Here is a 12450-nt window from a genome sequence, read left to right as displayed (position 1 = left end):
TGAACTATTCAGGGGGTTCAAAGTATTTGTGAGAGATTTATTTGAATGACACGTAGAGGTGAATCAAACCCGCTTTCATTATCCCAGTTTAATCACAAAGCTTCTTTTTGTAACGGTGCTGCAAAGGTATTTTCCTTTCTGTTCATAATGTTTGGAAATGACACCATAATGATCGTCCCCTGCTGCAGAGAGATTCTTTATAGACAAATTGAGATTTGAATATGTTTTAGGTAAGGCTCTATTGGAAAATGTGGATGCAGAAATGTGGATGCAGAAATGCGTCTCGTTAAATTAGAATGTCAAAGGTTTGTTACAGTTTCATTCAAAAGGGAACATTATAAATTTATTTCATAGATGTTTTGAGTGCTTATTTTAGACTGTTGCATATAACCAATAATGCAGAAAAAAGTAATCGCTAAATTGCTTTAAAAGTTATGTGAAAAGTTGGGTGGAAGAAAAATCTTTTGTAGAAAAAAAATGGGGCAAACAAAACCCTATTTTCAAGAAGACTGTGATGCAAAGCCCTGTTGAGTTTAGGGAAGACCCAGAAGGTGTAGACTGTGTTGTTTAGGGCATGTAATCGCTTTTTGCTGTACCATAATGTTTTTTCAAGACTAAAGTCAGCACATCCATCCTCCAGGATATGTTTGAGAACTTCATGCTTTCCGACTCGTGATGCTGTACAGCAGGACTTGATAACTGACCACACTGCTAAAAGCACCAGCATCTGGTTTCATTAACGTGGTATCACTACGTTTGACTGGCTTGACCTAAATTCACCAGAAAATCTTTGGAGATTTGTCTTCAGGAAGATGAGACCCAAGAGCCAACTGTAAAGATGTGCTGAAGGCCACTATAGCAACCTGGGCTTCCATGCCACGCTGCTTAGAGACAGAAAGCCATGCAGCAGAAGCCCTTGCCAGGTATTAAGTATTGATATCCATTCTCTACGCAGTTCACGGCTGTGCAGGCTGACATTTCCAAATTAACACCCTTTTTATTGGTCTCATGTAATGTTCTAATTTTCTAAGAAACGAGTATTAGTATTTTTATTAGCTGTAAGCCATAGTCATCAATAATTGCTCAGTTATATGCTTGCAATACATTCCTCTGTGCGCAACGAACGAGTTTCACTTTTTCAATTATACCGCTGAAATAAATCAATTTGTTGATGATATTTTAACAATTCCAAAGTACCCATGAATGAGAATCACTTTTCCACAAACATGACCTTAACCTGTAGGCTCAGAAGTGTCAGGGCAACTCCCATATTCTCCTGTATATTCCTCTCAGAGTGACAGATCCACCCAGGAAGCCACTCTGGGAGTGGGTGGCATCATGACAGGCTTACTGTCCTCTGTGACACTTTTCAGGAAACAAAGACAGCTATGTTGGAGCTCGGTTCCTGTCATTAAAACCTTGCAGTTGTTTCTTCCGTTTCACATCAAACCACATCGCATCTGGGATAAAAAAACAAAAAAACGATGCTGTGGTTAATCATATTAGGTTAATTTCAGTGACAACACTGCTGGCTGTACAGACCATCAACACCAGTTGGCAGGAAACCCAAGTAATACGACAAGAATGTGCGTGTAATGCTGAGTTCCCTGGGAATGGATTCTTCACAGCGCATTGTCCGTCATCGTGACTTAGGTTTCACGTGACTCACGGCCCACTGTGCATCAGTGCCCAGAAATCTGTAATGACTTTGTCTGTGGCCCTGCCAAAAAGTCAGCGAGAGTGGGGACACATAGGAGAGAAACAAAGGGTGAGATCAAAGCGTCATGAGGGAAACGAAGGATGGAGCCTCAGCATATCATTCTTTGCCACAACGTTGGGACATGAGAATTAATATGAGATTACAGCTACCTTCACTTTTCATCTTTCCTCTTCTTATTTCTCTGTGCTTTTATTCCCCGGGGCTACGTGTTACCCATCCTCTGACTTTGGAATTAAAGCTCTCTCCTCCTCTTCCTCTCCTAATCTGCTCTCTTCATTATTCTTTCATTACACATCCCTGTTCCCTTTGTAGCTCCCCCATGTCTCTATTTCTCTTTATCCTCTCGCTTTAGGGCCAGTGTGTCAAATATTCCCTCTGTCAGGTAACCTCATTTCTGACAAGGGGTGGGGGTGGAAATCATATTAAACAAGGGACTAAAAAATAGGCTGATTTGTAATTTTGACAGTCTAACACTCAACTTACACTCAGGTTCAACGCACGTCAAACCATGTTGACAACTCTGTGTTGGCAGAGCTGCCATGTAGTGTGATGTTCTGCATGTCATTGTTTTAGTGAAAGCAATTAAGATGAAGCACATCTCCTCTGAAAGGACAAGAGGTATAGAATGGATCTGTCAAAATATCATTCTGACAGGTTGCTCCATAAGCTCTAAGGTGCGCATCTGTTGCACTATGGCTTGGCCACGCTGAAAAAAAAATTCTTATGTGCTGATGTGTTTACTTGAAAAAAAGAAACAAAACAAGGCTATGATTTGCAGCTTCCCTGAAATGGGCTCTAAAATCATTATGCATCTGCCTCATGTTGTTTTGGCCAGAGATTTACTCGTCATTGTCGTGAATGTCATATAAAATGTGGTCGGTCTCAAGGTGGAACGAGTGTTTGACGCACGGCTCTGGTGATTTTTAATAGCAAGAGTTGGGGAAGCAGTTTTATGAAATAATTACACATATAGACGTAGTAAAACAAACACCCTCACTGAAATTTGGTTAGCAGTTTTTACAGCTACCAACAGTCTTGTGGCATAATTAGGGCTGATATTTGGCCACTTTTCTTATAAATAATGATGGATGTCACTTAAATTGGCAGAGACCCAACATTAAAGTAACAGGGCGTAACTATTAACAGGACTGATATTGGACCCACTTCACAAGCTAATTGTTTAAGATCGTTGTCTTCTTACAACATCAAGTTGTTTTAACCATCAGTGTTTAATTATAATGCTATCACAACATTGCACAGTTGTTAGCGTTGCAGGTTTACTGGAGTCCTCCAAACAGAACTCTAGTTATTGTTGCCAAACTGCTGAATCTCTTCTAATGATAAAACTTTTCCCCAGAAGCCATTTGGCTTGTTTAAGAGGGCAGCAGCAAATTCCAGTACTTTTTTTGAACAAATGCTTCTTTCTTTGCTAGCAACCTCTCAGTCTCTGATTGTAAACAAATTCATTCACTCTGAGGGTGATGGTATTAATCAGATGCTTGGATGCAGCTGGTTGTTTTAATAGGAGAATGGTCCCAAACAAATCAAACATTATGCTTTGCTTGATATCCGACATCAGTCTTACTGGAAATGTGTAGATTATTCTGAAAAACTGCATCCATATCAACCTACTATTTGATTTAAATGTTCTTCACCAAAAATCCAGCCTGGATTATGCCAGATGTTTAACAGCTGCAACATATGTGGTTGAGGTGCGACTTGCCAAGACATTTGCTCAAATAATACTAAAGCTATATTAACATATTTAAGCCTGTATAATCATTCCAAACAGGAATGATGATGATTAAAAGCACAAATTAAATATATATTCTCACCATGAGAATAAACTGCTGACTTAAACTGCAAACAAGTTAAGCTGAGAATCTCATTGACTTGAGTCTGGCTGCTTCAGAAAACTTGTAAGACTGCAGCTGAATGTGAAGCAACTGGGTGAAAACACCCTTAGAGCCCATTATGTATTTCTGAGAATTAGAGGATTTTCCCTCCTCGGCTTGGAAGCCCCCAGGAGAGGGAGATCAAATACCACATAGTCTTACTCATCACTGATGGGAAGATGAAGCCTGACATTTACGAGCAGGTTGTTGTGACTTCAGCGCTGATGCAATGCACCTGACTGTTGAACTGAAGCTAAAAGCAAAACTTTAAACCATTCAGCCGATCTGCATTCTGAACACGTCCTGTGCATAAGAACTCTGTAGAAAAACAACACGATCTACTAGCTCAACTGGGTCAAATTTATTTTAAAGAGAGACTAGCCTGAACATACATCACTCGGAGCAGGATAGATCCTTTTTCGCGTTAGAAGATGTAAGCTGCATAGACATGGGATTTCAAGCAGAATGCCCTCTGGATCTACCTCAACTGGAGATATTCAGGACATGTCTGTTTGAAGGAAACTGAGGTGATTAAACCCCACCTGCCCTGGGAACATACCAAGGCAGAGAGGCATGTGGAATGACTCGGTGTGGTACAGCTGCAGCCTGGTTCTGTGTCAGCAGAAGAGAAATGGATGGAATGAGGAGGAAAACAGAACTCAGGCAACTTTTAGAGACAAAGGCACCTGGTTAGATTTAAAAGGCAAGAAAGCAAGCAAAGCCAAAAGAAAGCAAGCAAACCAATGCACTTTGGTAGCAGTGTCAGTGGAAGAAAGTTACAATACAGATTTTTGTAGAATGCACATTGTGGTGTTAAATACTTTTGATCAAGATAAAAAGAATCAGTACCTTTAATTTGTACTTGTAGAAGTTCAACACTACAAAAAAACATCTTACAAAGTAGTTTTAATCTTCTGAAAATAGTGGCAATTAAATTCAATTTCACAAATGTCATCTGCAGACGCTTTACATAGAAAAAAGTCAATTTAATCTAGTTATCAAACAATGCAGTCCAATTCAGTTTATTATTCAAATTGCTTAAAAACAGTTTTCCATCAAAGGAGACCTGGGAGATTGCATCGAGTCAAAAGTAGGAAGTTAGTGGTAGTGGTGGCTCCTTCAGTGGCTTCTTCTAGAAGAGAAACTCATCTTAACAGACTAACTAGTTACATTGACTGTTATATTTACTTGAGTAACTTTAAAAAATATATATATATAGTTTTACTACACTGTACTTTTTAGTTTAGAGTATTATAATACTTGAGTAAAACCTCTTGATAATCTCCTGACTGTAAATAACTTCACTGAATGAGGAGCAAACATGTTTAAACCAAAAATGTACTTGTTCTAAACCTGGAGCTTAAATTAAAGTGAACTTTCTTGTTTGCACACAATCTTTGTTGTTCTAAAGCTATTTTCTGTCTGCTGAACCGGTTATACTGCCATGTGGAAGTAAATATACCGTAAACACTATACATTGTAACTGGAAGCACTTTACCCTTTTCTCATATATATCTATTACCTAGTGGAAGCTGTCGAAATGGGATAAATCTGGATAAATAAAGGTTATTATTGATATTCGTCATTGATTTGTATTCATTTTTTTCATTTTAGTCTATCCGACATTGCACATAATTATGTTTTTGTCTGTTGACATTATAAAATATCAAATCAGATGTTATGATCATTTACTCAGTAGGGTTTTTTAAGAATACTCCTGAAGTACATTTATTTTACTTTGTGCTAGTCTCAACATAAACCCTCCAAAACTATGTTGAACTTTGTGTTTGCGAGATTTGGAGGTTGCAAATACTTTCACAAGGCCCTTTACACAGACAGCCGTTTCCCTGAAGAAGCATTCCCTCTGTGACATTATGAAATGCCGCATGACTAGCATAATTAAATTGTTAGCTTCTTCCTTTTGATGTCTTAACTTTGCTTCACGTGCCTCACCAGACAAGCCTGAGAAAGTGACTTGGAACGTCCGTGTTTACGTCCCTCTTTTAATCAGTCTGTGTCCTCTATTATCGTGTACATTTTCCCTTCATTTCTCCTTCGCTGTTACATCTACAATCCAATTCCATTCCCAGCTCTGTCCTCATCACTCCTCTCCACTACTGCAGATCCATTAGGTAATGAACCAGCTCAGTAAATCACTGCTACTGTACGTATGACTAAAAGCCTTACATAAAAAAACAAAAAAAAATCTCCCATGCTTGGCTAAATCAGCATTCTCCACAGCGATGCAGCATGATGCAGGGGTCTTACGTAAGGCAGAAAAAAAAGGACCATGCTGTGCTAAGTCCTTCACCACAGGACAGGACACTTGTTAGTGGATCTTATGTCTCAACAGCACGGAGAGATGATTATGAGTGGGTCAATATTAGGAATCACTGGCTGTATTGATGTTCGGAGGCTGCTGGGAAGACTTGCCTCTTTCTCCTGCTGTTAAATCCAAGAATAGATGGGATGAACAACTTTTAGAGAAAGAAAGGGCTTTAGATGCTCCTCTCGTCTATGTCCCAATAAACTCTCAGTAGATTTATACTCTCCTCCCAGTGTCCTCTATGTGAAGAGCAGCTGTGAGTGCACATTCTTGGGAGCTCAGCTAACAGATCCCATCCTAAGATGTGACTGCTGTGTGCGCTTGGTGACATGGAACAGGTTGCTGGTATAGCTTTTCTTCAAACAGGGCTGAGAAAATATTAACCAGCTGTTATGGGCCAGCTATGTTAGGAATGCACGTCTTTGAACGCAACCGCTCTTTGTAGGATTTTTATAACCTGAAGGCCACGTCGATGCTTTAGTGTGCCATAGCGTCCGGCTGACGGAAACTACAATGAGATAGATATTTGCGTTGTCCACTGAAGTGTACGCTGGTTTTATTACACTGGGTGATGCTGGAATAATTGCCAGTTGTGTTGTCCAGTCTCAAGCTTATAGGATTTGCTGTGTCCAAGTACTGAGACATAAATGCAGCATTGTAAATAAGATAAACTAAGCTTGTTGGACCTTCTGGACACACCCTGTAAATACCCCAACAAATTCAGGGGGGATTACGTGTCTAGGAATGAATAGTATGTCAGACAATGACAGACAGCTTAACATGCTTTGAAGAGCTTTGTGTCCAGTTGATCCAACAATCTTTCTGAATAACATCTGGGGGAAAAAGGTTGATGTTGTTAAAAGTGTAACAAATGAGATTCCTTATTTTGTGGGATAAAATGATTGAAAATAAACAGATTATTTTGCCAAACATCATTTCTCTCTCTCTCTCTTTATATATATATATATATATATATATATATATATATATATATATATATATATATATGATCCCTCCAACAGTAAGAGTACCTGGAAAAATTCACTCTCCTCCAACCATTATTAGAGATGGAGATGATTTCCCATGTGTACAAATGCAAAATGGTCTCTTTTCCAATTTCATACTTAATCAGCAGTTAATCGGCTCACATCTCCATATATAATTTGCAACAGTGTTTTTCACTTTACTGTCTCGCTATTACATAAATAACTTCCAAGTAAAACATATACTTCAAAATAATAAAACGATCAAAATATATTAATAGATAACAGTAATTAATAGAATTGTAGGCTCTTTGCAGCAGTACTGCATCATTATTAAACTCTGCAACAATATATTGCCGTGATATTGTCCTCTGTCTGACTCTTGGGAACTTAGAGTTATCTTTTTAGCTAATATCATCACTTAAATGCTTTTTTTTAGTATTATACCAAGTTGGTCCACCAGGCAGGCTTTATAAGATGAGTTGCAATTTATGTTTTTAAAACAGCATTCATTATCGCTATACTTGAAACAAAGGCAAATGAAGTAAAAACACTTTCCAACATACTGTCAGTGGCTTCTATTCCCATGTTTGTAATAATAAAATAGCAACTAACTATTCTTTTCTATTTCATATTTTCTCAATGTGAAGGTAAAGTTGAGACTATGTTTATTGTTTTTATCTTCCATAAGACCGTAATGTGGTCCAGGTGAACGTGGGCTCCCTCCAACATGTTTTACACACAGATTCCAGAATTGCATGCTTTGCATATTTAGGAGGGGGCTTGCCCAGGGCGTCATTCACGCAAGAACCGCACTTATCTTCCACTTCTCAGTTCCATGAGTGCATTTAATGTGATGTTAAGATGTTAGCAGCAGCAGCGAACTAATTTCTGATTTACACAATCTAGATCTTCTCCGAGAAGCTTAGTTATTAATAATTTAAGCGCAGCTACAGTTCTGGGGTTTGCTATGAGTCACCCAGCCTCATGATAAAATCACTTTTAACTTTCTTTAAAGCAGTCCCGCGGGCCCCCAGCAGACCTACGCGATTAGTCAACCAAGTCTTTTCATTGCAACTGAGGTGGAGAGCCTGGCAGGGGAGGAGGCAGGGAGGAAAAGAGAGGAGGGGGCTGTATTTGGAGAAGAGGGGGTCACCTTTTGTGCAAATATATCAGCCAACTAGACTGCCACTCGAATCAGGTTTCTGAGAGGGAGAGAAACACAGAGAGAGAGAGAGAGGAGGAGAGAGAGAGAGGCGTTCATTTCGCAGGGAGAGAGAGATACGGAGAGGGAAAACATCGTTGGAGCATTGAAAGAAGCGAAAGACTTACTACTGGGTCAAATTTACAGATTCTTCATCTCCCCCAAAATAAATAAAAACAAAGTGAGGACTTTGTTCTAAAAAAAAAAAGTTGAAGACGCAGTCATGACCGGAATAAGGTTGGGACGCAGAACACCGCTGTGCACCTTGCTCCTCTGGATAATTCAAGGTAAGTCCGCTACTTAAAAAAAAACAACAAAAAAACATACACATAACTTTAACTTGCTGTGAACTGGTGCAGGTTGGATTTTCGTGCCTGCAGGCTGTAAGTTCCCCACTTCTCTGCTCCGCTGACTCCGACTTTGAGAGCCACACCGAACCTGTCTGCACACGCCGCGTTGCGTTTCGCCCGCGGTTTGTGGGCAACTTCTTTTCCACTCGCTGTGGTTTGGTTTGGTTTGGTTCGGTTCCCAGTTTTTTTCACCGTTAAACAACCTGTTCGGTTTTGGAGTTTATACAAAAGACAAAAAAGAACAAGTGGAGAAGCAGGCACATTTGGGCGTTGGACGGAACTTATTTATTTCAACTCGGAATTGGCAATAAAAAGTCGCTGCAGTTGCGCAGCCGCTGAGCGTGAAGTGATTGGTCGAAGTGTGAAAGGTGACTCTCGGTGGAAGTGCTTGGAGTTTTCACATGCTACTCCTGCTACTTCAGAGGGCTTCAGCTAAAGAACACCTAGTAGTGTCTAAATTAAAAATAATAATGTTGTATAAATGTTTTTTTTTTTAAATCCCTCATAATTTTTAATTGCTAAAAAAAATACCACAAACCCATAAAGAAAATGCTCCCAAATCCTAAAATCTCCTCAGTAAACCTCTCCCTTCGGATTTAGGAGTCCCTTTCATTGTGAAGACCATACCTCTGGATCAAGATCAGGCTGTTTTCCAGCTCTTTGATGTCTGATCTTTGGGATTTATGTCTCCCTTGCTGGCACTGAGCCTCCACCCTCAGCTCTGCTTTGGTGCTGCCAGAAACACTTAGTTCTAAAATCTAACCTGTATTTCTCCTTATTTGATCCGTATTAAACAAACTTTGGTCATGGCTTACCCATAGAGGAATATTTATATAGTACGCTTGATGCTCATCTTTAATGGTCCAGTTGTTATTTTTTGTTGTCTTTTCCTCCTGGGGAATATAATTTTATTTTTTAATCATCACAATAATCTAGAATCTTTGCATGCACATTGCTTAGTTCCATTTGTATGACATTGAAATATATTTAAACACACACACACACACACACATACAGAATCCTGGAAGTTGAGAATTACAGCCCTGCCTTTTACCTTTTTGGAGGGAGGGGGTGAAGGGTGGAGCCTGAGTCTCTTTCTGTGCTTTCCTTCCTTCACCAGCAGCTCTGTCTCACAGCAGACATTTAAACCTGAACTATGGTGCCTTGTGAAAGTATTCACACCCCATGACCTTTCACACATATTGCAGCATTTGTTATTATTTAGTGTGATAGCTCAAATATAAATTAGCACATATTTATGGAGTACTTTTCAACATTTTCACTAACAAATCTGAAAAGTGTGGTGTGTATTTAGACTTGCAGTTGTCAACTAGTACTTGGCATTTTCCTTATTCTCCATTGGATTTGTATGTAACTCCACCTATCTTTCCTTTTGACAAGCTGCCCTTTACTTACTGAAGAAAACAATCCCAAAGCATGATACTGCCACTACAGCAATAAAAAGGGCATATTAATGAGGGCTGTGTTTCACCTGGGAAAAGTTCCAGCTTCCAAGACAGAAATTGAATTCAACCTCAACAACCTGAGCTAATTGTGTCACTTTCAGTTCTTGTGAAAGTGACATGGTTCTTCCATTGTTTTTCTTTTTGTTGCTTCCTTTCTGTATCCACCTCAATGTTGCTTTTGGTTTTCTCAGTTCTCATTCTTTTTCATTCTAATATTTCTTTAAAATATCCTGGTTGGGTCTGTTGTTTGGAAGTGACAAAGTTATCATGCGCTGCTGTTTCCCTGGAGCTTACAGTCCAACCCATAATGTGTCCTGTAATTGATAGAACTGGGTGCAGTGTGCAGCATATCACACAGCTGCGCTGCGTTGATTAAAAGGCTTGGTTCCAGGTGCTAAGAGCTTATCTCCGCCCAATCCCCCCCCCCATCCCTCCCTCCATCCATGCTGCCCCACACCCTGGTAATGCTGCTCTAAAGAAGAAAAAAAAACAAAAAACTTTGTCTTCTTCTTTTTGGGAGTCTCATATTTTTCAGTCTCCCTTGAGCGTCTTTTTGTTGTTGTCTAACAATAGCAGCTCTTGTTGACTTTCACAGGTTGCTGGTCTCATGCTTGCTGCTTCCAACTATGTCAATGTTGAGCACAGATGAGAAAAAATATACAAACACAGACCACCCAGATGTTTGCTGTCACTTAAGTGGGTTAAAAACTCTGTCAGTAGTTTGTGAAAGAAAGCTTTTACTACCTAGTCATTCTTGTTCATTAAAGCACCAACTACTGGCTGCTGAGCTCTGAGTCTTTAGCCATTATAAGATTAAAGTCCAAATAGGCATAAAATTCTTTTGGTATGAACAAAAAATACCACAGTACCTTAGTGTGTGCACTGAAATATAATGATGAAAAACTGACTTATTTAAGGTAAAAAAAAAAGGTCTCTATTGCTGCTAAATAATTTATTGATATAATTCAACATATATTTCTTCCATTGATCAGCTCCTATCAGTGATCTGTCACATACAGTACTGAAAAAAATCCCCATTCTCTAGATCTAGACATTTTTGTAAAATGTATAGTTCTGAAACTACATTTGTAAGAAAATAAAATTGTATATCATCTGCATAGCAGTGATAGTAGAGATTTTTAAAAGACAACAGTGAGGGACCAAATGGGAGCACATTAAGCAAAAACAACAATGGCTCCAAAACTGAACCCTGGGGAACTCCAAATTAAGCAAGATTTGAATTTGATTTGTAAGCATGTAGCCAGGAAGATTAATCTGTCATGCAAGTATGAGGACAACCATTTTAAAGCAAAACCTGAAACACCAGTAAATACTTTCGCCTTTTTAGCAGAGATGGGTGGTTAATAATATCAAAAGCAGAGGACTGAGGAAAATTTACCTGCGTTACTCTGCATCAAAATATCATTTGAGACTCTAAGAAGAAACATTTCAGTTGAATGGGATTTACAAAAACCTGCCTGAAAGTAGTCCAGAATACTACACTGATCAAGAGAAGCGGTTATCTACTTGACTAGAAGCGGTTATCTACTTGACTACAACCTTCTCTAAAATCTTGGCCAGGAAAGGAAGCTTTGATTTGGGTTTGTAACAGCTGAAAAGAGAAGAATCCAAACCAACATTGGGTGTAAAGAATCATTTTGACAAGGCTCCGTTCAGATCAAGGTGTCGGCCTCTGACACATAGAGTTGGCCTTTTTGTCTAAGGCTGCCTTAATTCCCCATACTCATTTCCTCACTGTTTAATTTCTGTTCCCCCTGCCAGCGACGCATCAGAAATGCACCCCCTGCAGCCGTGGGTAATTATTATGGTATTAGGCCAGAAAAAGAGTCATTTAAGCCAAAGGAAGATAAAATCCAGTGGACCTCCTTTAACAGCTGCCCTCGGGCACTTTGGGTCTCAGGTTTGTAAAGCCACACACTGAGGTATGCACAGATGTCATCTACTCAGTGATCTATAGCTGTGCAGGCACGCAACCTTTAATTGTCCTGCGAACATGTATATGACTAATGGGGATTCCTGATGTTAAGCAATACCTAAAACCGTATAGATGAATTGTCAGTGGCACAATGCTTGGGAATGCATGGGGCAAGTTGGCCCCCTCTACCATTTCCAGTCCATAACAAAAATATCCACACTACTCGAACTTTTTTAACAGTTTGTCCAGAGGTAGTGGAATAGTTTAGATGAAAGCATATTCATTTGTTAGAATGGCCTAATCAAACCCCAGACCTAAACCCAGGTAGGAATTTGTGTCACATATTCTCTGTCCAGTCTTACTGGGCTTAAACTTTTTTGCAAGGAAAAATAGGCATACATTTCAGTCTCTAGATGTGTAAAGTTGGTGGAGACATACAGCAAAAGACTCTGAGCTGTAATTTCAGCGAAAGGTTTGTCACAATGTGTTGAGTCTGGGGATGAATAGAAATGCAAAACTGTGGAACATCAATGTAAATCCATAAAACCTCCACTTCAAGGCAGTACTCTA

At 39.4% G+C, this 12450-nt stretch overlaps 1 protein-coding gene across 3 annotated transcripts in view; it reads left to right on the top strand.

Moving 5' to 3' along the window:
- Nucleotides 1-8059: 8059 nt before the first annotated feature.
- bcam (basal cell adhesion molecule (Lutheran blood group)) overlaps nt 8060-12450 on the top strand; it is a 65956-nt gene continuing 61565 nt past the window's right edge. For 2 of the 3 annotated variants that reach the window (XM_008431162.3, XM_008431161.3), the window contains exon 1: nt 8061-8415. In XM_008431162.3, coding sequence (XP_008429384.1) covers nt 8352-8415 — 64 coding nt within the window. In that variant the 5' untranslated portion in view covers nt 8061-8351. Of the gene's footprint in view, nt 8416-12450 lie in introns of all 3 variants that reach the window. The other variant, XM_008431160.3, reaches the window with a different exon arrangement.

Source organism: Poecilia reticulata, chromosome 16 (assembly GCF_904066995.2).
Source record: "Poecilia reticulata chromosome 16, P_reticulata-male-v2, whole genome shotgun sequence".
Taxonomy (NCBI): Eukaryota; Metazoa; Chordata; class Actinopteri; order Cyprinodontiformes; family Poeciliidae; genus Poecilia; species Poecilia reticulata.
Note: the sequence above shows the minus strand (reverse complement) of the source record. Positions and strands in the feature narration are given on the sequence as shown.